Source organism: Phacochoerus africanus, chromosome 8 (genome assembly GCF_016906955.1).
Source record: "Phacochoerus africanus isolate WHEZ1 chromosome 8, ROS_Pafr_v1, whole genome shotgun sequence".
Classification (NCBI taxonomy): Eukaryota; Metazoa; Chordata; class Mammalia; order Artiodactyla; family Suidae; genus Phacochoerus; species Phacochoerus africanus.
The window spans coordinates 83774718-83799713 of NC_062551.1; the positions used below are offsets into that span (position 1 = coordinate 83774718).

The following is a 24996-nucleotide window of genomic DNA, read 5'->3' on the forward strand; positions in this document are numbered from 1 at the left end:
GCCAAGCCCAAGTTAGAAGAGGAGAAATTCGGTAATACACTCCTTTATTCTCCCATTAGGTCTCAGACTCGGGATAACTGCCTTAGACTCTCCGCTGCCCGGTCCCAGCCAGTTAAGGGGAGAGGCGAAGGAGGGCCGGCCCCCAAACCGTCTCTTCAGAGCGCAAATCTCTTCCATGTCCCTTTTCCCCTCCTTCTGGGCTTCGTGGCGACCTCCCTACCCCTCCCCATGGAAGTTGTGCTGGTAATCTCAGGCAGTTCGGCTTTTCATCGTACTGGGGGAAGCAACAGGAGCAAGCCCAAACAGACCAGGGTTAGGCGGCCACCAGGGAGAGGTCATTAAGCCGTTTCATCAAAAGGGAGGATTGGGGGCTTTTTGTAAAAATGCCCCTGAGGTAGACAGCCAGGAGGCAAGTTCTAAAAAAGCATCCTGAACAGGCTAGGGCAGATTGCTGCTCCCAGAGTTCTTTTTGCTTTGGCATTAGATAAGGCCGTATAGAGGGCTGCCACTGTGCAATTATGAGTGATCCTGATTAAGCCCCTGGACCTGTCACTCAGGCTCTGAAGGGCTGTCCAAGGCACAGCTGGAACCTCTCACAAAAGCCATGTCTGTACGAAACTTCATACTGGTGGGTGGCTGGCGGCGGAGCAGCGACTCCCCCTGGTCCTGGGGCAGGGGCTCATCATAGATGGTGGAGATCAGCCCCAAGCCAGTTCCACGGGGTCTCTTCAGTTGCCCAAATGGCTGCAGCTTCTCTCCATGGTACCTGGATTAAAAAGGGCTCTCAGTGAGAGGGCAGCTCTCTTACCTCAGTAAAGGGGTTGGAAAGGACAGGAAATAGCTACGCGTATATAGTCTGTCCCAAAGACAAAGCATTTAAATCTAAATCTTTGCTCTCCAGCCCCCTTATCCATTTATAGATAGCACCAACAACTAGGGGCCTCACCGCTTGCATTTTAAACAGTAGACAAAATTGAGAACAACTGTTACCACTCTGCATCCCTAACAGCAATCATCCAGGCTACACTGCTCAGACTTGGGGGAATGACTCCTGCAGGAGATTAATGATCCTATCAAGCCTGAGATCTTGGTCTTGAAAAAAAACAGTGCCAGTCCTACTTTTTTTCTTTCTAATTCTGCTTTGAAAGTCATTCCCTAGGGAGTCTCTAGCACCTAAGCCAAAACCAGAGGGCAGGGGGAACCAGGGTAGAGTTGAAAGGCTCCCTTGGGCTCCCTGGGAAGTCCCTCAGCCATACTCACCCCAATCCACGCTTGCATCTGGGATGCTGGCCATCACTATCCAGGGCCTCAGGTACCCCTGAGCACTGGCTGCCCAGGCCCTGGCCCTCAGCCCAGCCCTGCCGCTCCATCACCTTCCGCCCAATGCCCTAGAGAAAAGGGAGAGAACTCAAGAGTTGGGGCTCCTGTGGGGGCTCAAGAAAATAGGGGTAGGGAAGGAGAAGAGAGGAGTCAGTGGGCTGGGCACAGTGCTCACCTTGGTGTGGCGCTCGAAGGTGCCCACCTGGTGCCTGATCACAGAGCCAGCCTCCTGGCCATCACGGAGTCTCTGTTCCAGACGCATTTGGACAGAGTCTTGGGCGTCCTTGTCTCCACCATCTGAGGAAGCAGAGCACAGTTTGTGGAAGGGCTTCTCTCAGCAGAAGTGGGCGGAAATCAGGTTTCCAGGCTCTCCTCACAAAATTTATGTATTTGTCTTTATGGTGTGTTATTACTTTTATTATTTCTCTCATTAGACTGGGAACTTGCCAAGAGTAAGAACCATGGCTGCCCCATTTTACAGATAAGGAAATTGTGCAGAAAAGTCATGGAGCTAAAAAATGAGAGATGTAATTAGGACCAGGTCTTCCCCTCTCACCGCCCAACCCCCCAGGTCATTTTTGACTCCAGAATCTAAATTCTTAACAGAGCCTGAACTCCTGACCTGCCCACTTTTCTAGAGCCTGCCTTTCAGAGCCAGAGCTCCCTGAGGGCTGTCCCCACATGTCCTTACTCCACAAAGAAAGGAAAAAGGCTCTGCCCACCAGTGCTTAATGCGCCAAACTAGAGATGTTTTAAGAGAGGAGCCCTCTCAGTGGGCTACCCCAGTCCTGCCTCAGCCTCTGCTAAGCAGACCTGGTAAAGTGTCACAGCAAGGTCAGGGCACCATTCCACCTCCCAGGACTGCAACCCCTGGCCCAGTACCTGCATCATAGTACACACTCATGTCCACATCCCAGTCATCAGCTGTCTGTTCATCAAAGTCTGCAGATAGAAAAGCATCAAGCAGAGTAAGTGAAGGACTCTTGAGTTAAATCTAGTCTTAGACATTCTAGGACTTGGGGCTTTTAATTGTGTTTTCAAATCTCTCCTCTGGGAGGGGCATTCAGAATTTGCAGGAGGACAGGTCTTCTCCACCCCACTGATGCCCCACCCCTAGAAAGGATGACTGGTCTCTCACATACAACCAAGGTAAACCCCTTCCCTAGCTCTTTATTTGGGCTCAGTGCCAGGGAACCCACTGCGTGGGGCAAAGCACCCCGAGCGAAGGCAGCAGGGATCAGTCCTGCCCTTGCCCTTGTCCGGTGCCTGCATTACCTCCTTCCTCCTCCTGCCAGAACTGGGCATCAGTGTAGAACACCAGACCGGAGCCGCCCTTCTCCCACTTGAGCTCGATCTCCTCCTCAAAGAGCCGCTCAGTGGTCCGCTCCTGCCTGGTCACATCCTCATGCAGTGCTTCGTGCCGCTCCCACTCCTCACCCCGGTCGTCATCCTAGGAGACAGAGGGGAGAGGTGACCTGCCTGTCCAGCTTCTTGACCCCATGACCACAAGGAGGGCAGCTCAGGGCACAGGAGGTCCTGGAGATGGGACCTCAGATCCGCTCCTTCAAATTTCTGAGAACCAGCACACTTTGGGCCCCTGAGGCCTGACCAACACACCTCTCCATGCCCTGAGTGTTCCTCAACCTACCTAGCCCCTTCCCCCCACAAGCCTGACTCCCTCTTCTGCCTGTGCTTCCGACATGTTGTTCTCCTTGCCTGCGTATCAGCCCTCCACTCCACCACCTCTTCGCTTGGTTAAATCCTCCTCATCCCTCAAGTTCTACGGCCTATGTGAAGCCCCGTACCGGGGCCCACAGTACCCTCACTGGTCTCTGAACCACTCAGTGCTAATCAATACACAGTTTACACCTTTTTTTTTTCTCCCTTTTTTTAGGGCTGTACCTGCGGCATATGGAGTTCCCAGGCTAGGGGTCAATTCAGAGCTGCAGCTGCCAGCCTATGCCACAGCAACACCAGATGTGAGCCAAATCTGTAACCTACAGCACAGCTCGTGTCAAAGCTGCTGGATCCTTAGCCCACTGAGCAGGAACAGGGATCGAACCTGCATCCTCATGGATGCTAGTTGGGTTCATTACCACTGAGCAACAACGGGAACTCCCCATTTTATGCCTTATACTTTATGTCACAAAGAGAAAAGGGACAAGAACTGATACCCATTGTCTACTGTGTGTCAGGCCCTTCATATACCTTAGCTCCTTTAATCACCCCAACAACCCTGTGAGGTAAGTACTATTATTCCCATTCTGTAAGTGAGGAAACCTCAGTTCAGAGGTTTGCCCAAGATAGTACACCAAGAGAGGGACAGAGCCAGCATTCACATCCATGCCATACCATATATCCTTTCCAGATGCGGGTTCTCTCTCTCTAGGGAGATTTAAGGCTCCTGGAGGGAAGGAAATGGGTCTTAGAACATCTCTGGAATCCTGCACTAGCCCCTGTTTTTATAACTGCTTGACTGGACTTGTGGAATGATGGGATGACTCCTGGATTGAAATCTGGGGGGCCCTTGTCCCAGTTAAACTCCAGGAGGCCTCAGGAAATCACTGTTGCAGAGGAGGTGCTGGAGAAAAGGCAGGACAGGACCATACTGAGGATGTGGTCCAGATGTGTTAGCAACTGTGAGCTGGGAGCTTTGAAGACACTGGTCAGTTACATTTCACCCAGAGTATGCACTTAAAAAATTTTTTTCCCAGAATTCCCGTTGTGGCGCAGTGGAAACGAATCCAACTAGGAACCATGAGGTTTCGAGTTTGATCCGTGGCCTCGCTCAGTGGGCTAAGGATCTGGTCTTGCCGTATGCTGTGGTATAGGTTGCAGACGTGGCTCGGATCCCGTGTTGCTGTGGCTGTGGTGTAGGCCAGCAGCTGTAGCTCCGATTAGACCCCTAGCCTGGGAACCTCCATATGCCCTAAAAATCGAAGGGAAAAAAAAAAAAAAAAAAGGTTTCCCAACAAATCGCACCTCTCCTGATTTTATGGATGAACAATCAAGTTTGGAAAAAGAGAATAAATGACTATTTCATTGATAAAGCTAGAGTGGAGGCTAGTGTTCAATCCACAGACTCAAGGTCAGAAAACAGAGGCAGCTTCTCAGCCACTTAATGAAAGCACAGAGGTTAGATAAGCAGTGGAGGGGACTAGGTTCACATCTCAGCTCTGCCTCTACTTCTTTTATTTGGCTACACCCATGGCATGTGGAAGTTCTTGGGCCAGGGATTGAACATGTGGCACAGCAGTGACCCAAGGTACTTCAGTGCCAGTGCTGGATCCTTGACCCACTGTGCCACAAGAGAACTCCTGCCTCTACTTTAGATGATCTTGTCTCTTGGTAGATTTCACCAATGAAAGGACCCCCACTGCCTTTCATTTCTTCTGAGGGAATGAAAACACCCCTTCAAGAATCTTTCAATAATCAAAACCACTCTGAGGTACCACCTTATACCAGCCAGAATGCCCATCATCAAAAAGTCTACAAACAATAAGTGCTGGGGAGGGTGTGGAGAAAAAGGAACCCTAGTACACTGTTGGTGGGATTGTAAATTGGTGCAACCACTGTGGAAAGCAGTATGGAGATTCCTCAGAAAACTAAACATAGAACTACCATTTGATCCAGCAATCCCACTCCTGGGCATCTATCCAGAGAAAACCACGACTTGAAAAGACACATGCATTCCAATGTTCATTGCAACACTATTCACAATAGCCAAAACATGGAAACAACCTAAATGTCTATCAACAAAGGAGTGGATCAAGATGATGTGGTACATATACACAATGGAATATTACTCAGCCATTAAAAAGAATGAAATACCAGCATTTTTTGCAATATGGATGGACCTAGAAACTATCATGCTAAGTGAAGTCAGCCATACAATGAGACACCAACATCAAATGCTTTCACTGACATGTAGAATCTGAGAAAAGGACAGACTGAACTTCTTTGCAGAACAGATGCTGACTCACAGACATTGAAAAACTTATGGTCTCCAGAGGAGACAGTTTGGGGGGTGGGGGGATGTGCTTGGGCTGTGGGATGGAAATCCTGTGAAATCAGATTGTTATGATCATTATACAACTATAGATGTGATAAATTCATTTGAGTAATTAAAAATAAATAAAAATAAAAAAATAAAAGACAAAAAAAAAAGAATCTTTCGATAAAGGCTCTGGCCCTTCTCCCCAAAGAAACACATACTTCTATATGCAAATGAAGTTTCACCTTCAACGTTGGTGAGTTCAAAGTCTTTGGACCCCAGGTTTATAATTTTTTTTTTGTCTTTTTTGTTGTTTTTTTTGCTATTTCTTTGGGCCGCTCCTGCGGCATATGGAGGTTCCCAGGCCAGGGGTCTAATCAGAGCTGTAGCCACCGGCCTACGCCAGAGCCACAGCAACGCGGGATCCGAGCCGCATCTGCAACCTACACCACAGCTCACGGCAATGCCGGATCGTTAACCCACTGAGCAAGGGCAGGGACCAAACCCGAAGCCTCATGGTTCCTAGTCGGATTCGTTAACCACTGCACCACAGCAGGAACTCCCCAGGTTTATAATTCTTGTAACAGACAATTGAAGAATGGTACTACTGATGTCCTGGCCTCTCTAAGATGCAGGCAAGGACAAGGTGGCTCTCTGTACTCACATCATCTGAGTGTGATTCTTCTTCCTCTTCCTTTTCTCTTTCTTCCTCCACCTCTCCACAGGGGCTGGCTAGTACATCTGCCAGGCAGGTTCCCTGGGGTATTTCCTCACCCTTGGCTGTGTATACAAGCTCTTCCTGCTCCACAGTCTCTGTGTCCTCATACTTGAAAGGCACATTGCCATAGCGCCGGGAGGAACCTGTCTTGGGGAACTGGAGCTGCAGCTGGGTGATGATCCGAGGGGGTAGGCGGCAGGCCCGGATCAACTCCAAAAAGACCTGAAGGGGAGTCCCCACATTCCCTCTGGGCATCAGCACCGGTGGGTTCAACTCTGGCAGTTGTCTCAGGTCGGCCAGTGTGAAGGCTTCACTTGTAGCCTTCCGACTCTGCAGTTCTTTCCGGGTCTTGAAGGGAAAGGAGTCCAGACCTTGGGAAGCAGAAGGAAGAATGGCTCTTAAAACCTAGAGGTCTCCAGCAACACTTGAGCCAGAAATCAGTCAAGGTTTAAATCCTTTAGCCTAATGCTGTTCTCCCCTTCAGACTTTTCCGGAATCCCATCCTCTGTTCCCTGACCAGAACCACCTAGTAATTTCATGCCATTTCTCATCACCTCGGCCGAGCTCACAAGTTTCTTTCAGATCTGGTTCCTGTTGACCTTTTGATTCTCAACTGCCAACAACCCCCACCTCCTGCACACCCTTATATCATACGTTTCAATCACACCAATTTTTTTTTTTCTGCCTCCGGGCAGCATATGGAATTCCCAGGCCAGGGATAGGATCCAAGCCACAGTTGCAACCTACACTGCAGCTGTGACAATGCAGGTCCTTAACCCAATGCGCCAGGCCAGGGATGGAACCTGTGTCCTGGTGCTGGTCCTGTCAAGTTGTGTCACAGCAGGAACTCCTCAATCATGCCAAACAATTTAACCTGCCCTGGAAGTTTCATGGGCTTTCACATCTCTGTCTGTGTCTTTGCAAATGCCATTTACTTCCCCACGAACTCCTGTTTATCTTTCAAGAACCAGAAGAAAAGTCACATTTCCTGATTCCCTCTAGGAAATCGGTTTCTCCCTCCTCTATCATCTCACAGCAGTTGGTGATAGAGCACAGGTTCTGGAGTAAAATGCCTGATTAGTATTGTGACTCTGTCACCTTGGGCAAGTAACATAACTTCTGTATCCTTCAGTTTCCTTATAAAATGGATAACAGTCACTCCCAACTTATAGGATTGTTGTAAGGAGTCAATTAGAAAATGCAAGGCCTAGGAGTTCTCATTGTGGCGCAGTGGAAATGAATCTCACTAGGAACCATGAGGTTGTGGGTTCAATCTGTGACCTTGCTTAGTGGGTTAAGGATCTGGTGTAGGCACAGACGCGGCTCAGATCTGGCATTGCTGTGGCTGTGGCCGACAGCTGTAGCTCCGATTAGACCCCTAGCCTGGAAACCTCCATATGTCGTGGGTGCAGCCCTAAAAAGCAAAAAAAAAAAAAGGAAGAAAGAAAATGCAAGGCTTAGAACAGTGCCTAGTACGTGTACAGGAATAGTTAACAGGACGGCATCTCTTTGACAACTACCTTTTTTACAAATCTATCTTTCTCTCTGGATTCTAAGCACAAATTATGTCCAACTCTTCTCTTCATACCAACTAGAGTCACAGTAGGTCTAGTAGTATTGGCTAGATTTGTTGAATGAATGAATGAGAAGATTCTGCACTGTGTTTTCTGTTTCCCTATCAAACTGATCTCCCATGAAAGTGAGAGCTATCCAGAGAAAAGCGTTTGTCTCTTCATGGGCATTTTGCCAAGAGAAGACTGGTGAGGAGCAAGAGAGTGCTACAAGAACAATATCCGATTTCCTTTTCCTCCTTCTGTATCAGTGCAAGATCAAAAGGGTCTCAGAAAGGACTTAATAAATTGGAAAAGATCATCAGAATAAGACTCTTTCCGTCTCCCCCACCCCCAAATTTTACTAACGTGAAGTTGAGCCTGAAGCTTTGTCTAGAAATGAGCTAAACTCCCGAAGAGCCCTAATGAGAGACTTGACTTATTCTCATCACTCAGGAAAGATGCCTCTGTCCCAGTGCCTGCAAGCCCAGTCTATTATCTGTCCCATCCGTACCTGATGTCTCAGTAGGTAGTCGAAGTCTGCGGATGACACAACAACCAGGTAACCAAGTCCCCTGAGAATCCAGCCACCGGCGGCCCGAGTACATGCGGAGAAACCTCTGGGCCTGAGCTTCCCCCCGTACGGAGACCACGCAGCAGCAGGTGTGGGGCTGGGCGGGAGTAGAGTCCTGAGTGGAGAGAGCGCGGGCATCTTTGACTGAAGTCTGGGCGAGACCCTGGCCGAGAGGAGTTAGGGCAGAATCCGGAGGAGCCCGGGAAGGGGCCCGCTCCGGCCGATGCCGGTAGTGGAAACAAATGAAGCCACAGCCGCGTTGTTCCCGGAACTGGCTAAAGTAATTCCGTAGCTGGGCTGAACGCAACGCCGAAGGGATACCACTCACTATCAGATAAACTGCCGCCTCTTCCTCCGCCTCGCTGGACACTGCCATCTTAGATGTCACATGATCGGCTGGAACCAATTCTCGCGAGAACATCGCGAGCTGCGCTGAGGCGTTGCAATGCGGTGTAACCTGTGATTAGTCCGCGGGGCTGGTGAGTGTGGGACCAAGGCTGGGAAGGTACTGGTCGCTTTCCACAGACAAGCCGGTGATGATGGATAAAACTCACCCGAGAAAGGAGGTTACAACGCTCTTTCATAAGGCTCTAATGATCAAATTAGAAGCCTGAGGGAGGGACAGTGTTTAGGGTTTTTAGCTGCTGGGGATCCCCCAAACTCAATCTCAGTTCTTTATCACTTTAGAGCCTTTCAGTCGTTAAAACATTTTTCTTCCAGACTGTATTGATGAACTCCCAACAATCAGTAAGAAAAAAATTACCCAATTGAAAAGTGGGCCGAAGACACCTTCACAAAAGAGAAACACATCCCATTAACAATGGAAGATGCACAGTCTCAATCCTCCGGGAAATGTAAAGAGACCCACTTCTCAGCCATCAGATTGGTAAACATTTTTTTTTTTTAATAATTTTTGGTCCCTCCGCAGCATATGGAGTTCCCTGGCCAGGGATCGGATCACAGCCGTAGTTGCAACCTAAGCTTCATTAGTGGCCACCTGGATCCTTAACCCACTGTGGTGGCAGGGGCTCGACCTGCGTCCCAGCACTCCCAGGACAGCGGGAACTCCCTCAAATCCTTTTTTAAATCCTGATGATGTAAAGCAACTGGAGCCTCCATATGCTGTTGGAAGTGTAAACCGGTACCACCACTTTGGAAAACACTTTGACATTACCCTGTAAAAGTGAAACTACATACCTTTTGACCCAGCAATTCCACTTCTATTTACATACTTTGAAGAAATTCTTGCATATCAGGAGATATACTGACAATACTGAATCTTGCTCAAGCCTTGTGATCCTAGAAGCAGCAAAAGTTAAGAAACCCCTCCCACCCATTTGTGTTCCAGAACATAATTTACTGCAAAGAAACAAAAAAAAAACCCTTTTCAATACCTTCCTTCTCCCTATTGCAATATTTCCTTTCTTCCCTTGTAATAATAATTTCAAAAAACATCTCTCCTTGTTAAGTCCAGATTTGTTCTTTTTTTTTTTGTCTTTTTAGGGCAGCACCCTCAACATACAGAGGTTCCCGGGCTAGGGGTCTAATTGGAGCTGCAGCTGCTGGCCTATGCCAGATCTGAGCTGTGTCTGCGACCTATACTACAGCTCATGGCAATGCTGGATCCTTAACCCACTGAGCAAGGCCAGGGATCAAACCCACAACCTCATGGTTCCTAGTCGGATTTGCTAACCACTGAGCCACAATGGGAACTCCCAGATTTGTTCTTTATTTGGCATATATATGAATATTTATAGCTGCAGGGTTTGAGAGCAAAACCTGGCATTCAGGACTAATCAGTTCAGGTATATGATGTTGACTGAAGATAAGCCAGTCAGAAAACACAGAGTATTCCACTTTATATAAAGCTCAAAAAATACAGATCAAAAAACATTTTTCGAGGATACACAAGTAAGTATGCTTTAGCATCATAAAAGTAATGATTACCCCCAAATTTAGGGTAATTATGACTTTTGTGTGGAGGTGATAGATTTAGAAAGAGACTTCAGGAGTTCCCCTTGTGGCTCAGTGTGTTAAGAACCTGATGAGTACCCAGAGGATGTGGGTTTGATCCCTGGCCTCAGGGGGTTAAGGATCCGGCATTTGCCACAAGCTTTGGCCTAGGTCACAGATGTGGCTCAAATCTGGCAGATTGTGTGGCTGAGGCATAGGCTGTCAGCTGCAGCTCCAATTCAGACCCTAGACTGGGAACTTCCACGTGCTGCAGGTGCCACCATAAAGAGAAAAAAAAGAGAGAGACTTCAGAAGTTGATGGTGATAATGATCTATGGAACAATGATGGGGGTTCATTGTATTGTTATTCTTTATTACTTTACATGTATTTTATAAATGTTTTGTTTTACTGAATATTTAATTAAAAATCTTAAAAGGGAAGGAGTTCCCGTCGTGGCACAGTGGTTAACGAATCTGACTAGGAACCATGAGATTGCGGGTTCGATCCCTGGCCTTGCTCAGTGGGCTAAGGATCTGGCGTTGCTGTGAGGGCGGTGTAAGTTGCAGACGCGGTTCGGATCCCTCGTTGCTGTGGCTCTCGTGTAGAGAATCTAGCCTGGGAATCTCTATATGCTGTGGGAGCGGCCCTAGAAAAGGCAAAAAGACAAAATAAATAAATAAATAAATAAATAGAATAAAAATTTTAAAAGGGAAAATAATATTTCAAAAAGCAATAAAGGCAGTGGTCACATCGTGGTGATCACATATACACCTACTCAAGAAGTAAAAAAATGGGTGTTCTTGCAGTGGCACAAAAGGATTGGCAGTGTCTCAGGAGCACTGGGATGAAGGTTCACTCCCTGGCCCAGCACAGTGGGTTAAGAATTTGGTGTTGCCCCAGCTGTGGCTTAGGTCATGACTGCAGCTCACATCTGATCCCTGGCCAGGGAACTCCATATACCCTGGTGGCCAAAAATGAAAAAAAAAAAAAAAGAAAAAAGAAAAAAAATTTAAAAATTTTAACTAGCATCTGGGTAATTGTGAATAAGGACAACATTGTATATGGTTTTAAGATCTGCTGATGGGGGGTTCCCATCATGGCTCAGTGGAAACGAATTTGACTAGCGTCCATGAGGACTCAGGTTTGCTCCCTGGCCTTGCTCAGTGGGTTAAGGATCTGGTGCTGCTGTGAGCTGTGGTGTAGGTTGCAGATATGGCTCAGATCTGGTATTGCTATGGCTGTGGTGTAGGCCATCGGCTACAGCTCTGATTTGACCCCAAGCCTGTGAACTTCCATATGCCGTGAGTGTGGCCCTAAAAAAGACAAAAAGAAAAATCTACTGATGGACATATAGATTGTACGCCACTTTGGTAAAGTATCGAGATCTACTCAAGTTGAGAACACATTCTATGGCTCAGTAATTCCAATTCTTTGTTTGGCCACACCACACCCACAGCGTGCAGAAATTCCCAGGACCAGGGATGGAAACTGTGCCACAGCAGTGACCTGAGTCATAGCAGTGATAATGCTGTATCCTTAACCTGCTGAGCCACCAGAGATCTCCTCAATTCTTTTTTTTTGTCTTTTTAGGCCACACCCATGGCGTGTGGAAGTTCTCAGGATAGGGGTTGAATTGGGAGCTACAGGTTCTGGCCTACAACACAGCCACAGCAATGCCAGAACTGAGCTGCAGCTGTGAGCTACACCACAGCTCATAGTGACACTGGATCCTTAACGCACTAAGCAAGGCCAGGGATTGAACCCTCATCCTCTTGGATACTAGTCAGGTTCGATACTGCTGAGCCATGACTCGAACTCCCCCAATTCTTGTTATATAGCAACAGTTCTGCAAATATCCGTGCACCAGAAAATGTGTGCAAGAATGATCCTAGCAATATTTGATGAACTAAATATTCTCTAGAAGTATAATGGATAAATACATTGTAGTGTAATAGGAATTTTACAACAGTGAAAATGAATGGGTTACTGCTACAAGAGCATATGCTGAATCTCAGATATTGAGTAAATGAAGACAAACACAAAAGAGTTCGTGCGATATGGTTCCATTTATATAAAGTTTATGCAGTTTATATAAAGTTTAAGCAATCTCATTTATGATGTTGGAAACCAGGGGTAGTGATACCCTTTGGAGAGACAGTGATGGGGAGCGTTTCTGGGGTGTTGTTAATGCTCTATTTCTTGAGCTGAGTGGTGGTTACTGGGTTCCATTCATTTTGTAATAATTCCTCAAGCTATACATGTATGATTTGTGTACTTTTATGTTTAGTCACAACTATATATACAGGGACTTCCCATTGTGGTGCAGCAGAAACAAATTGACTAGGACCTGTGAGGTTGCAGGTTCTATCCCTGGCCTCGCTCAGTGAATTAAGGATCTGGTGTTGCTGTGGCTGTGGCATAGGCTGGCGACTACAGCTCCAATTTGACCCCTAGCCTGGGAACCTCCATGTGCCATGGGTGAGGCCCTAAAAAAAAAAAAAGCAAAAAAAAAATGTAGGCAAATATGGTTAGGTAATTGATCAATACAAGCACTTTGTTATTATCTTGGGTTTGTGGTGTCTGTGTTTTCTGTCAGCTTATTTTACTTTGTAATTTGTTAGGATTTGTTTTCTCATTTATTAAGTATTCATTTTCACACCTGATTTTCTATTCTTTATTTTTTTTTCTTTGTAGGGTCACACTAGCAGCATATGAGGGTTCCCAGGCTAGGGGTCAAATCAGAGCCACAGTTGCTGGCTAAAGCCACAGCCACAGCAGCGCTGGATCTGAGACCTGCACCACAGCTCATGGCAATGCAAGGCCAGGGATCAAACCTGCAACCTCATGGTTACTAGTCGGATTGTTTCCACTGCACCACAACAGGGACTCCCCTCTATTCTTTTTTTTTTTTGTCTTTTTTTTTTTGCTATTTCTTGGGCCGCTCCCCAGGCATATGGAGATTCCCAGGCTAGGGGTCAAATCGGAGCTGTAGCCACCGGCCTACACCAGAGCCACAGCAACGCGGGATCCAAGCCGCGTCTGCAACCTACACCACAGCTCACGGCAATGCCAGATCATCAACCCACTGAGCAAGGGCAGGGACCGAACCCACAACCTCATGGTTCCTAGTCGGATTCGTTAACCACTGCGCCACGACGGGAACTCCTATTCTTTTTTTTTTAGCCAGGCCCATGGCATGTGGAAGTTCCCAGGTTAGAGATCAAACCCATGCCACAGCAGCAACCTGAGCTGGATCCTTAACCCACTGCATCAGAGGGGAACCCTGATTTTCTATTCTTAAAGACGGCCCTACAAAACTGTATAAGCTTCAGGGCCCTAAGACCAATATTCACTAGTGGCCTTTCTTACTACCCTTTTTAATTTTTTTAATCTGAAGCATATGGAAGTTCCCAGGCTAGGGGCTGAATCGGAGCTGTAGCTGCCGGCCTACCCCACAGCCACAGCAATGCAAGATCCGAACTGCATCTGCAGTCAATACCACAGCTCATGGCAACGATGGATCCTTAGCCCACTGAGCGATGCCAGGGATTGAACTTGCATCCTTACGGTAACTAGTCGAGTTCGTTACTGCTGAGCCACAATGGGATCTTCTTACTACCCTTTTAAAGATGAGAAAACTGAGGCCCAGAAATATAAAGTGACTTGCGCTCAAGGCCCAAGGTGGCTCAGTTAAATAATGAAGAAGGGTTTGGACCCAGCCAGTCTGACCCTAGAGTCTCCTTAGAGGGGATGCTCTGAGGACCCAGTGAGATAAAAGGATGTTAAAGCAACTTTATATATGGAATGATTAAGATTGTTATGTTATTGTAATCACAGGAGAGATATGTGCCTGTCTGCTGGGGCCTGTTTGCCTTAGTTCCTTAGGCAGAGAAAAGGGGGAGCAAAGTCTAATATATGCTAGAAACTGCTTGGAATCTGATGCCTCGGACCTCACTATGTCCTCACAGCTGCCCCATAGGCAGGTATTGTCTCAGCTGAGGATCCTGAGGCCCACAGGAGATTTGGGGTTCAGCCCACAGTCACACTATTGGAAAGTGATAGAGCCAGGAGCTGATGCCAGGGATGGCAATGGCTGCCCAGTAGTGTGTTAGCAGAAGGCTTGCCAGGCTGGGCTTGCCAAGGTCCACAGATATGACACAGCCAGGACCGTCCCAACAGCCCTCCCGACGTCAGAAACAGATGCCAGGGACAGAGGAGGCGTGTGGCTGGCTGGCAGCAGAGCAATGTTTCTGCCCAGATCACATGGGCAACATCTGCAGACCAAGAAGCAGAGGTGGGGGCCCAGGTGGTCATGAGCTCTGGGAGACCCAGGCCCCACAGCTCTGGCTGCCCAATTGGGCCAGAGGGTCCAGGGCAACAAGTGAGGATTTTGGAGTCAGACTGATCTGGGCTCTGTCTCTTCTCAGTGGTTTGAACTTGGGCAAGTCACTTCACCTCTTTGAGTCTCAAAAAGTAAGAATCTTGGGAGCTCCTGTTGTGGTTCAGTGGGATAAGAAACAAACTAGTATCCATGAGAATGCAGGTTCGATCCCTGCCTTGCTCAGTGGGTTAAGGAAACAGCCTTGCCTCAAGCTGTGGTGTAGGTCACAGACTTGGCTCAGATCCCGCATTGCTGTGGCTATAGTGTAGGCAGGCAGCTGCAGCTCTGATTTGACCGCCTGGCCTAAGAACTTCCATATGCTGTGGGTGTGACCTTAAAAAAGACAAAAAAAAAAAAAAAGGTTTGGAATCTTATAGGGCAGCTCTGAATAAGAGAGTGGAAAGTGCCTGGCATGTAGTAAATAGCAGCAGTATTTCATTATCATTCTGCAAAGGCTTCTCAGCAGATATAGCCCTTCAGGGTCTCCAGGAATCCAGGCTGGGGAGAAAGACTTCTTAAGGATCTTATTCGTGCAGGACCCCCCAGAACTGGAGTCAGAGGAAAGGGGCCTCCTTGACTGCAAAGTGGGCAAAGTCCTCCCAGCCCCCCAGGGTCCTGGCTCCCTTCCCTGCGGGTTGTTCCTTACTGACAACAGGAGCAGGGCCCCAAGGTTAGGCAAACAAGCAAGTGATAAGGCGCTTCCAGGTTGGGCCTTGTGTTCAAGGCTTGTCCAGGTCTGGGGCTGGCTTCCCAGTCGAGCAAGAGTCCTGCTGGCACCAACAGGGACACCTGCCACGGCCACCTGCAATCGGGTGCAATCATGCACCTGAGGCCTTGGTGCCCTGGTACAGCCTGGGTTAATGACCCTGTTTATCCGCTTGAATCATCTGACAAAGGGCAGCCCGGCCAGCAGGCAGGCGGCTCTTGCCCTGCACCCACCGCTTCATTGACTGAAGCGATACCAGAGCCACGTGGAGTTCCAAGGCCCCCTCCCCCCTCACTTCCTCACCGGTCCTGCCAGGGTCAGTGTGTGTTTCTTTTTTTTTTCAATGAACATGACTTCTGGAGTCAAGGTTGTTGGGCCGTTCCCCCCCCCCCGCCCTCCCCCATGGGGGGATATAAATAGCACCCATAGCACAGAGCAGAGGGCAGGGGAGAGCCGGAAGGAAGCAGGAGCAGAGCCTCAATCATGAGCTCCAGGCAGCCAGGGACCTGCCCATGCCAGAGTGCAGCAGGCCGCCCAACCATTCTGTATGCACTTCTGAGCCCCAGCGACAGGGACCGGCCGTCTGTGCCCCCAGCCCGCAGCCACTGCCTGTGCAGGCAGCACCGGCCTGTCCGGCTCTGTACCCCCCATCGCACCTGCCAGGAGGCTTTGAATGTTCTGGCCAAGACGCTGGCCTTCCTCAGGAACTTGCCGTCCTTCTGCCAGCTGCCTCCCCAGGATCAGCGGCAGCTGCTGCGGGGCTGCTGGGGTCCCCTCTTCCTGCTTGGTTTGGCCCAAGACATTGTGACCTTTGAGGTGGCTGAGGTCCCAGTTCCCAGTATACTCAAGAAGATCCTGCTGGAGGAGCCCAGCAGCGGCGCAGGTAGTGGCCAGCCGCTGGATCGGCCCCAGCCCTCGCTGGCTGCCGTGCAGTGGCTTCAGTGCTGCCTGGAGTCCTTATGGAGTCTGGAGCTGGGCCCCAAGGAATATGCCTACCTGAAAGGGACCGTTCTCTTCAACCCTGGTGAGCTCCTAGACACTCCTGGATGGGGGACGAGGCTGGAGGGGGCCAGGGCTCAGCCAGGAGGGTGCCTTCTAAAGGCTTGACACCCATTGTCTTTTTTGGGTCCTCATTATCACCACCAAAGAGTCATCTCACAAAAGGGGCTCAGAGAGGCTAAGTGACTTGCTGAAAGTCACACAGCCAGGGAGGGGCAGAGCAAGGATGGGAATTTGGGTTTCTTCACTTCAGCCACTCTGCCCCAGAACCTTGTCCTGACCCTCAGGGAAGGCGGGAGTCCCGGAAGGGAGGGTGGACGGACACAACTGTACCTCAGTCATGTCTTCACCAGCTGATCACATGAAGACATTCTGAAGGTGCAAGTCCGTGTGTCCAGAAAGACCATGCAGAGAAGAGGAATGAAAACGAGGGATGTGGGGGAGGAGAGGGAGGAGTCTGTGTAAACTTCAGCCGGGAGAGCACAGATAGAGGTAGTGTCTTTGTTATCTGGAGAGCATCTAGATGAGAATGTCTCCCCAAAAGGCCTTCATGGGATACATTATCAGAGAAATTGTTTAGAACAATAGTAACAAATACTCATATTACGCTTACCGTATGTTCAGTCCAGTGCTAAGGGTTTGACATGTACTGGCTCATTCAAACCTCATAACAAGTCTAGGAGATAGGTTTTTATACCCATTTTATCATTTTGTTATCATTATCATTATTATTATTATCCTTATTTGCCTTTTTGTCTTTCTAGGGCCGCACCCATGGCACATGGAGGCTCCCAGGTTAGGGGTCCAATCGGAGCTGTAGCCGCCCACCTATGCCAGAGCCATGGCAATGCGGGATCCGAGCTGCATCTTTGACCTATGTCACAGCTCCTGTCAGTGCCGGATCCTTAACCCACCAAGGGAGGCCAGGGGTCAAACCTGCATCCTCACGGATGCTAGTCGGGTTCGTTAACCGCTGAGCCACGACGGTAACTCCTATCATTTTATTATTTATTCCCATTTTACAAATGAGGAAACAGAGGCACAGAGATTGAGTAACTTGCCCAAGGCCACATAGCTAATAATGATAGTGTGGGATTCAAACGCAGGTGGCCTGGGTCTTAACCATTGCTCTATACTACCTCACCATAAAGGAGCAATGAATAAAGTGATGGATAAGTAACTCGAGATAGAAATAGGGTCCCAAAGGCTGAGCTGGTGGCCTCAGGTCTTGGGCCAGTCTCATCCTGTGGTGTCGGAGCAGGGTCCTCACCAGCCCTCTTTGCCTTCTCTGCCCGCAGATGTTCCAGGCCTCTATGCCTCCTCCCACATCGGGCACCTGCAGCACGAGGCCCACCAGGCACTGTGGGAGGTCTTGGAGCCCTGGTGCCCAGCAGGCCAAAGCCGCTTGGCTCGTGTTCTCCTCGCAGCCTCCACCCTCAAGTCCATTCCGCCCACCCTGCTTGGGGACCTCTTCTTTCGCCCTGTCATTGGAGATGTTGACATCGTTGGCCTCCTCGAGGACATGCTTTTGCTGAGCTGACCTGCTCCAGCCCAGGCAGAGATCAGGTGGAGGCTGGCAGCACTGATTTGACCTGGCTGTCCCCAGGGGTGAGCCGGTGCTCCCAGAGGGGGCAAGCCTGGACAGCGAGCTCTCGGCTCCCCAGTAGCAGCTAGTCCTGGCCCAGCCAATTGGGCTACACCCTATCTTGGCCTTCCTTGTTTTGGGCACCGTGCTCCAGCTGTCTGGCCAGCCCTTGGTGGTCCCAGGACCTTTGGGCCAAGACTCCTGTCTCCTCCTGGGATGGGGTTGGAAAGTCTGACTGCTCACTGGGTCAGGAGTCCTCCTGACTTTGTACAGAACTGACTTAAGTTATTGGTTTTTGTAATAAAAAGTGTGACACACATGGAGCCTGACGCTGTATTTTGTACATGTGGAGGGGACCGCCTCACCTCTGGGGTTACCCCGCCCTGCCCCTATCGGAGGGAGCCCCTGAGGAAGGAACTCTAAGTGTACAGCGATCAGACCTCTGGAAACTGGAATTTTAACATATCAGAGGGGAATGATGATTTCATTTCTGGGGATGCGATTTATTTTGCATGGGTCTAAATCCAGGGGGCAGTATCAGTTCAAGACTCCCTCACATCCTTGACTTTATCTTAGAAGGTAGTGGGTATCTCTCCCTGCCCCCATCCCCTGCTGACCCCCTCCCCCAGCTCCCGTCCCAGGCTCCCTCTCACCTCAGTGAGAATTGCATCCCAGCCAATAAGGAAAATGAGGAGTTCCCATCGTGGCAGTGGTTAACTAATCCGACTAGGAACCATGAGGTTGCAGGTTCGATCCCTGCCCTTGCTCAGTGGGTTAATGATCCAGTGTTGCCGTGAGCTGTGGTGTAGGTTGCAGACGTGGCTCGGATCCCGCATTGCTGTGGCTCTGGCGTAGGCCGGTGGCTACAGCTCCAATTTGATCCCTAGCCTGGGAACCTCCATATGCCGAGGGAGCGGCCCAAGAAATGGCAAAAAGACCCAAAAAAAAATAAATAAATAAATAAGGAAAATGAAACAGACCATCTCCAAATTGAAGCAGACAGTTTCCTGGAATTTCTGAGGTGGTTATTGATTTGCTTCCCTCATTCCTTCAGCTGACAGAGGAGGGTGGTCCATTGTTTCCCCAATGAGAGGGGACAAGGGCACCCAGGGCTGGCCTGGTAGCTGTTAGGAGGCCAAGACAAGCTGAGGTTTATCTGCCACACCAGCTGTTTAAGTCTGAAACACTTCCATGCCAGTTGGTTCACAGCCACTGCACTGAGCGCCCCTGTATTTCCTCCCACTGCCCCTCTGTGCCGGCCCTTCTCCTGGAACCCATCCCCGGGTCCAGCACCTAGAGAGGCAATGCTTGGCATAGCCATGGCCTCTGGGACTGTTCCATTCAGTGCGTGGCTTGCGTCTGTTCTGACTGGTCAATGTCTGTGCCTCACTGTTTGTTAAACATTTTGAACATCACCCAGGTCAGGGTCACTGCCCTGCAGGGGGGGCAGGAGGGAACGATAACAACACACATGCCCATAGGACCCCCTTCAGGCCTCCTCCTTTCTCCAGCAATGAGGCCTGCCCCGGACCAGGCCTCGCCCCCCTCACCACCAGTTTGGAGTCTTCTCACGGGGGGGGGGGGGGGGGCAAGTTAATTATTACTCAACAAGAGGTCATTCACTCAGGGACAGCAGTCTAGGAGTTGTCATTCAGACTTCTCCCCAAGGCCCCTAGGAAAGGGACCACAACTGAATCGGCTCACACCTATCATGGGCACCCAGTGCCAATGGCAAGGGCAACCTGTCCCTTCCCCAGTCACCCACTCACCACTCACCCAGCATAAAACAGAAGCATGCAGCTCTGACCTCACAACAAAGACACACACGCAACTGAGACCTACAAGTGTCTCACACCCAAAGTCGGTACAACTCAGACACACACATGGAGGTTCCCAGGCCAGGGGTTGAGTCGGAGCTTTAGCCGCTGGCCTATGCCACAGCCATAGATAGCAACACCAGATCTGAGCAGAACCTTCGATCTTCACCACAGCTCACGCCAACACCAAATCCTTAACCCAGTGAGCGAGGCCAGGGATCGAACCTGAGTCCTCATGGATGCTAGTCAGATTCATTTCTGCTGAGCCACGGTGGGAACTCCTGTCTCTCCATCTTCTATAGTTCACAGAAAAAGGAAGAGCGGGCCCCAGCGTAGGCAGACCTGTGTCTGCACATCTTCAGGGTCTACCCAGAGCCCGCCAATCTGGGCCAAACTACTCTGCCTGGCATTTGGGGTCTCAATCACCCCCTCTTCTTATGGTGACCCCAACATCCAACGTCCTCTCAAGAAGGCCATGTCCTGCTCAACAACTCCCCCAACAGCCAGGACCCAACCATCCCCACCTAGAGACATCCTCTAGAGCCCAGCAACAAGCCCCGCATCCCTCCATCCCTCCCCCCTCCCCCAGAACTCGGCCCCAGGAAGCCCTCCCTGCCCGGCCCCTCCCACCCCTTGGGCCCCTCTCACCTTGTAGTCCCAGGAGGCAACCCTTTCAGGAGCAGAGGTCTCCCAGAGGAGCCAAATCCAGAAGTTTCCGGGATTTTGAGTCGTTCTGTCTTCTGTGTCCCTTCCACCAGCTGCCTCCATGCATTTATTGTTGCACCTCTCTGAACCCTCGGCTTGGGTCTTCCTGCCTCTCACCAACCCCTTCTTCCAACCCCGGGCAGCCACTGGAAAGTGCTCCCCTCAACCTGCCACCCCAGCCTTTTCCCTCAACTTACATAGTGTTTCCATCATCAAAAACAGATTCCTCATTAGTCCTGCCTTGCCCCTTTGCAAATTTCTCCCCTATCCCTCCACATGATTGGGGAGCATATGTCTCTTTCTTGTCTGTATCTCTTGAGTCACTCCCTGTGCCCTACCCAAGCCTTCTGGAGGAACATAAAGACCAATCTAGTAAAATTAAAGAGAAAGTGATAATACAGTTTAATAAGGATAATACGCTTTCTCCCTGAGACGGCAGGGTTTCCAAAGGTGGGAGCGATGTCTCCACTACCAGTACCTTAGCAGCAAGAACTGTGTCTCATCGACCTGAGAGGGCGGAGAAAGAAACAGGTTCAGACAACTTATTCAGGGTCTGGACTGATCACCATCTGTGCTGGGATTTGAACTCAGGCCTGTGTGACTGTGGAGGACGGGCTCCAGCCACCAGCACTGGCTGGAGTGAGTCATGGCCAAGATCAGGTTGGAACCGGCTCAGCCATTGTTTACTGACTAACTCTCAGCTTGATCCCCATCCTCAGGCCCAGCCAGGGATGACTCACTAGGGAAGCAGGAGAGTGGCTATGGCTCTGGATCCACGTTGGGTACCATTTTATCATCATCATTATTTCTACCTTCATTAGTCAACCCATTGACTGCTTATTAAGCACCCAGACTGCTGACGTGTCCTGTGCTGACACACCCTGCCCTTGGTGCAGTCACATATCTTAGAACCTATGATGACAGCAAAAAGCCAACACCCACTCTTTTTTTTTTTTTTTTAAGAGCTGCATCCGTGGCATATGGAGGTTCCCAGGCCAGGGGTTGAATCAGAGCTACAGCTGCTGGCCTACGCCACAGCCACAGCAATGTAGGATCCAAGCCATGTCTGCGACCTACACCACAGCTCACGGGAACTCCAGATTCTTAACCCGCTGCATGAGGCCAGGGATTGAACCCAAAACTTCATGGTTCCTAGTCAGATTCATCTCTGTTGGGCCACGATGGGAACTCTCAACATCTGTCTTGATGTCTGCTTGTACCAGACCCAGTGCTAGATGCTGAGGGGCACACAATAAATAAGATATAGTCCCTGCCTTCATTGCATACCCTATGGCAGAGAGAGACACATGAGAAATTGTAACACAAAGTGCTCTGAACTTTGGTAGAGGGACATCCAGCAGGCAGCAGGGGCTCAGAAGAAGTAATGAAATCTGCCTGGAGGTGGGAAAAATGCTTCAGCCAAGTGGTGACTTCTTGGAGCTAAAGAGATTGAGTAGGGCGTTGCCAGGCAAACAAAGGAGGTAGGCATTTCAGACAGAGGGAATGAAAGTGCAAAGGCACAGAGGTGGCAGAGTTCAAGGGTGTTTCTCCAACTGCAAGTGGTTTGGGGTAACTGGGGCCCGGGGCAGCCAAGAGAAGAGCCTGCAGAGGTGAACAGGGACCATGTCACAGAATAAGGCAGAGAGGCAATTCCAGTGAAAATGGTGGTGGCAGCAAGGCTGAAGTTTCAGGGAGTCAGGGTTAACAAAGAGGACCACCCTTTCCTGGCAGTGTCATTCTGAATAGCCACTAAGCAATAACCAGCTAACAGTTATTGACAGCTGTGCTTTATTTATGTATTTATATGCTTTTTTTAGGGCCACACCCACGTCATATAGACGTTCCCAGGCTAGAGTTCGCACTAGAGCTGTAGCTCCCGGTCTACACCACAGCCATAGCAAGGCAGGATCCGAGCCACATCTGTGACCTACACCGAAACTCACGGCAATGCTGGATCCTTAACCCACTGAGCGAGGCCAGGGATTGAACTTACATCCTCATGGATCCTAGTCGGGTTCGTTAACCGCTGAGCTATGAAGGGAACTCCTGAAAGCTGTGCTTTAAACACGCTACATGGATTATGTTATTTGATTCTCACAACTCTATGCTGGAAGTACTATCATTATCTCCATTTCATAGATGAATAAGATGAGGCACTAAGAGTTTAGGTAATTTGCTCAAGGAAATATCATAATCAATTATAAAGTAATTATTACAGGGTTAACCATAGTAGAATCAGGGTTTGAGCTCAGGTGGTCTGGATTTAGGGCCTACGTTGTTTTTTGTTTTTTTAATCCTGTATTGCCACACCTGCAACACAGGCCACAGCCATGAGGTTGCAGGATTGACCCCCGGTCTTGCTCAGTGGGTTAACGATCCGGCGTTGCTGTGGGCTGTGGTGTAGGCCGCAGATAAGGCTCGGATTAGACCCTTAGCCTGGGAACCTCCATGTGCTGCGGGAGCGGCCATAAAAAGACAAGAGACAAAACAAAAACAAAAACAAAAAACCTACGTTATCTTGAGTCTTTGAAGGTTAGAGATGATCAAGTGGAAAATAAATGACAGAACTTACACTCCTTCCTCTCCCCATCTCACTGTAAGGCAGAATGAGAGTGAAAATGCAGTCTTAGTTACCTTCCAGTTTAAGTTTTTAATGAGAAATCTGGCCTGTCTGTTCCTCAGGGAAGTGGCCCAACAACTTTCCCTGGAGAGAGTCCCTAGCCACAGCTGGTGGCATATCCCCACGTAAGTGCCAGGAATATTCATGCCATCAGTGATGATTTACTGAGAATCTACTCTTCATTGAGCATCATGCAAAGTCCTGGAAACTTCACCCAACAAAGGGCGACTGTGTGTAATCATAAATGCATAACTTCTTTGGTCATCTAATAGCTTTTCCAGAGCACACCATCTTTGTCTTGGTGTGAACTGTTTGCTATAAAATACTTTTTTTTCAATTTTCAGATTGTATTTATTATTATTATTATTATTGCTTTTTAGGGCTGCATCTACATCATAGCTCACGGCAAGGCCAGATCCTTAACCCACTGAGTGAGGCCAGGGATCAAACCTACATCTTTGTGGATACTAGTTGGGTTCGTTACCACTGAGCCACAACGGGAACTCCCCTGTCAATGATTTTTATTTTTATTTTTTGTCTTTTTCTTTTTGGTATTTCTTGGGCCGCTCTCACGGCATATGGAGGTTCCCAGGCTAGGGGTCGAATCGGAGCTCTAGCCGCCGGCCTACGCCAGAGCCACAGCAACGCAGGATCTGAGCTGCGTCTGCAACCTACACCACAGCTCACGGCAACATGGGATCGTTAACCCACTGAGCAAGGGAAGGGACCGAACCCGCAACCTCATGGTTCCTAGTCGGATTCGTTAACCACTGCGCCACGACGGGAACTCCTCTTTCTTTTTTTCTTTTCTTTCTTTCTTTTTTTTTCTTTTTTTTCTTTCTTTCTTTCTTTTTTTTTTTTTTTTAGGGCTGCACCTAAACTTCCCAGGCTAGGGGTCAAATAAGAGCTCTAGCTGCCAAGCTACATCACAGTCACAGCAACACCAGATCTGAGCCACATCTACTACCTACACCATGGGTCATGGCAAAGCCAGATCCTTTAACCCACTGAGTGAGGCCAGGGATTGAACCTGAGTCCTCAGGGATACCAGTCATGTTTGTTACCTCTGAGCCACAATGGGAACTCCTATTGATGACTTTTACAAATAAATTTCTGCAGTGAGAACAGAGAAATGATTAAAAATTTTTTTTTTTTTTGCTTTTAAGGGCTGCACATTTGACATGTGGAAGTTCCTAGGCTAGGGGTCGAATTGGAGCTATAGCTGCCGAGCTACACAGCCACAGCCACAGCAACTCAGGATCCAAGTCTCCTCTATCACCTACTCCGAAGCTCATGGCAACCCTGGATCTCGGACCCACTGACTGAGGCCAGGGATTGAACCCACATCCTCATGAATACTAGTTGGATTCATTTCCGCTGCACCACAATGGGAACTCCCAATTCTGTCTTTTCTCTTGCAAGAAAGGTTGATTTTTTTTTTTGTCTTTCGTCTTTTTTTTGTTGTTGTTGTTGTTGCTATTTCTTGGGCCGCTCCCGCGGCATATGGAGGTTCCCAGGCTAGGGGTCGAATCCGAGCTGTAGCCGCCGGCCTACACCAGAGCCACAGCAACGCGGGATCCGAGCCGCGTCTGCGACCTACACCACAGCTCACGGCAACGCCGGATCGTTAACCCACTGAGCAAGGCCAGGGACCGAACCCTCAACCTCATGGTTCCTAGTCGGATTCGTTAACCACTGCGCCACGACCGGAACTCCTGATTTTTTTTTAAGTTGAATTTTTTTTTTTCTTTTTTCCTTTTCTAGGGCTTCTCCTGCGGCATATGGAGGTTCCCAGGCTAGGGGTCTAATCGGAGCTGTACCACCGGCCTACACTACAGCCATAGCAACTCGGGATCCAAGCCGCGTCTTCGACCTATACCACAGCTCACGGCAACGCCAGATCCTTAACCCACTGAGCAAGGCCAGGGATGGAAAGAAAAAGAAAGAAAGAAAAGAAATTTTGAAACCAAAAATCATGGAGATGTAGACTCCATGATTTATCAGGGTCAGTAAAGGCCTCATAGAGGAAGAGGCATTTGAGTTGAGACCTGATGGGTGAAAAGTTGCTGGCAA

At 49.2% G+C, this 24996-nt stretch overlaps 2 protein-coding genes across 2 annotated transcripts; one reads left to right on the top strand and one right to left on the bottom strand.

Annotated features, from left to right (window-relative positions):
* Positions 1 to 27: 27 nt before the first annotated feature.
* On the bottom strand, positions 28 to 8568 carry GPATCH3 (G-patch domain containing 3). Its single transcript, XM_047792781.1, has 7 exons — positions 8097 to 8568; positions 5979 to 6403; positions 2596 to 2770; positions 2203 to 2262; positions 1496 to 1617; positions 1261 to 1388; positions 28 to 766 (listed from the first exon to the last, which is right to left on the bottom strand). The coding sequence occupies exons 1-7, from the start codon at positions 8530 to 8532 to the stop codon at positions 550 to 552; spliced, it is 1563 nt and encodes a 520-aa protein (XP_047648737.1). The 5' UTR covers positions 8533 to 8568; the 3' UTR covers positions 28 to 549.
* A 7083-nt stretch (positions 8569 to 15651) lies between these two features.
* Positions 15652 to 18087, top strand: NR0B2 (nuclear receptor subfamily 0 group B member 2). Its single transcript, XM_047792784.1, has 2 exons — positions 15652 to 16221; positions 17495 to 18087. Exons 1-2 carry the CDS (start codon positions 15681 to 15683, stop codon positions 17734 to 17736), a joined length of 783 nt encoding a protein of 260 aa, XP_047648740.1. The 5' UTR covers positions 15652 to 15680; the 3' UTR covers positions 17737 to 18087.
* The last annotated feature ends 6909 nt before the right edge of the window (positions 18088 to 24996 follow it).

Coding starts and splice junctions, on each gene's coding strand:
- GPATCH3 (XM_047792781.1), bottom strand. CDS start 8,532: ATGGCAGTGTCCAGCGAGGCGGAGGAAGAGGCGGCAGTTTATCTGATA. Junction 6,404..8,096: donor ACTACCTACTGAGACATCAG/GTACGGATGGGA, acceptor CTGCTTCCCAAG/GTCTGGACTCCTTTCCCTTC. Junction 2,771..5,978: donor AAGAATCACACTCAGATGAT/GTGAGTACAGAG, acceptor TCTGTCTCCTAG/GATGACGACCGGGGTGAGGA.
- NR0B2 (XM_047792784.1), top strand. CDS start 15,681: ATGAGCTCCAGGCAGCCAGGGACCTGCCCATGCCAGAGTGCAGCAGGC. Junction 16,222..17,494: donor GACCGTTCTCTTCAACCCTG/GTGAGCTCCTAG, acceptor CTCTGCCCGCAG/ATGTTCCAGGCCTCTATGCC.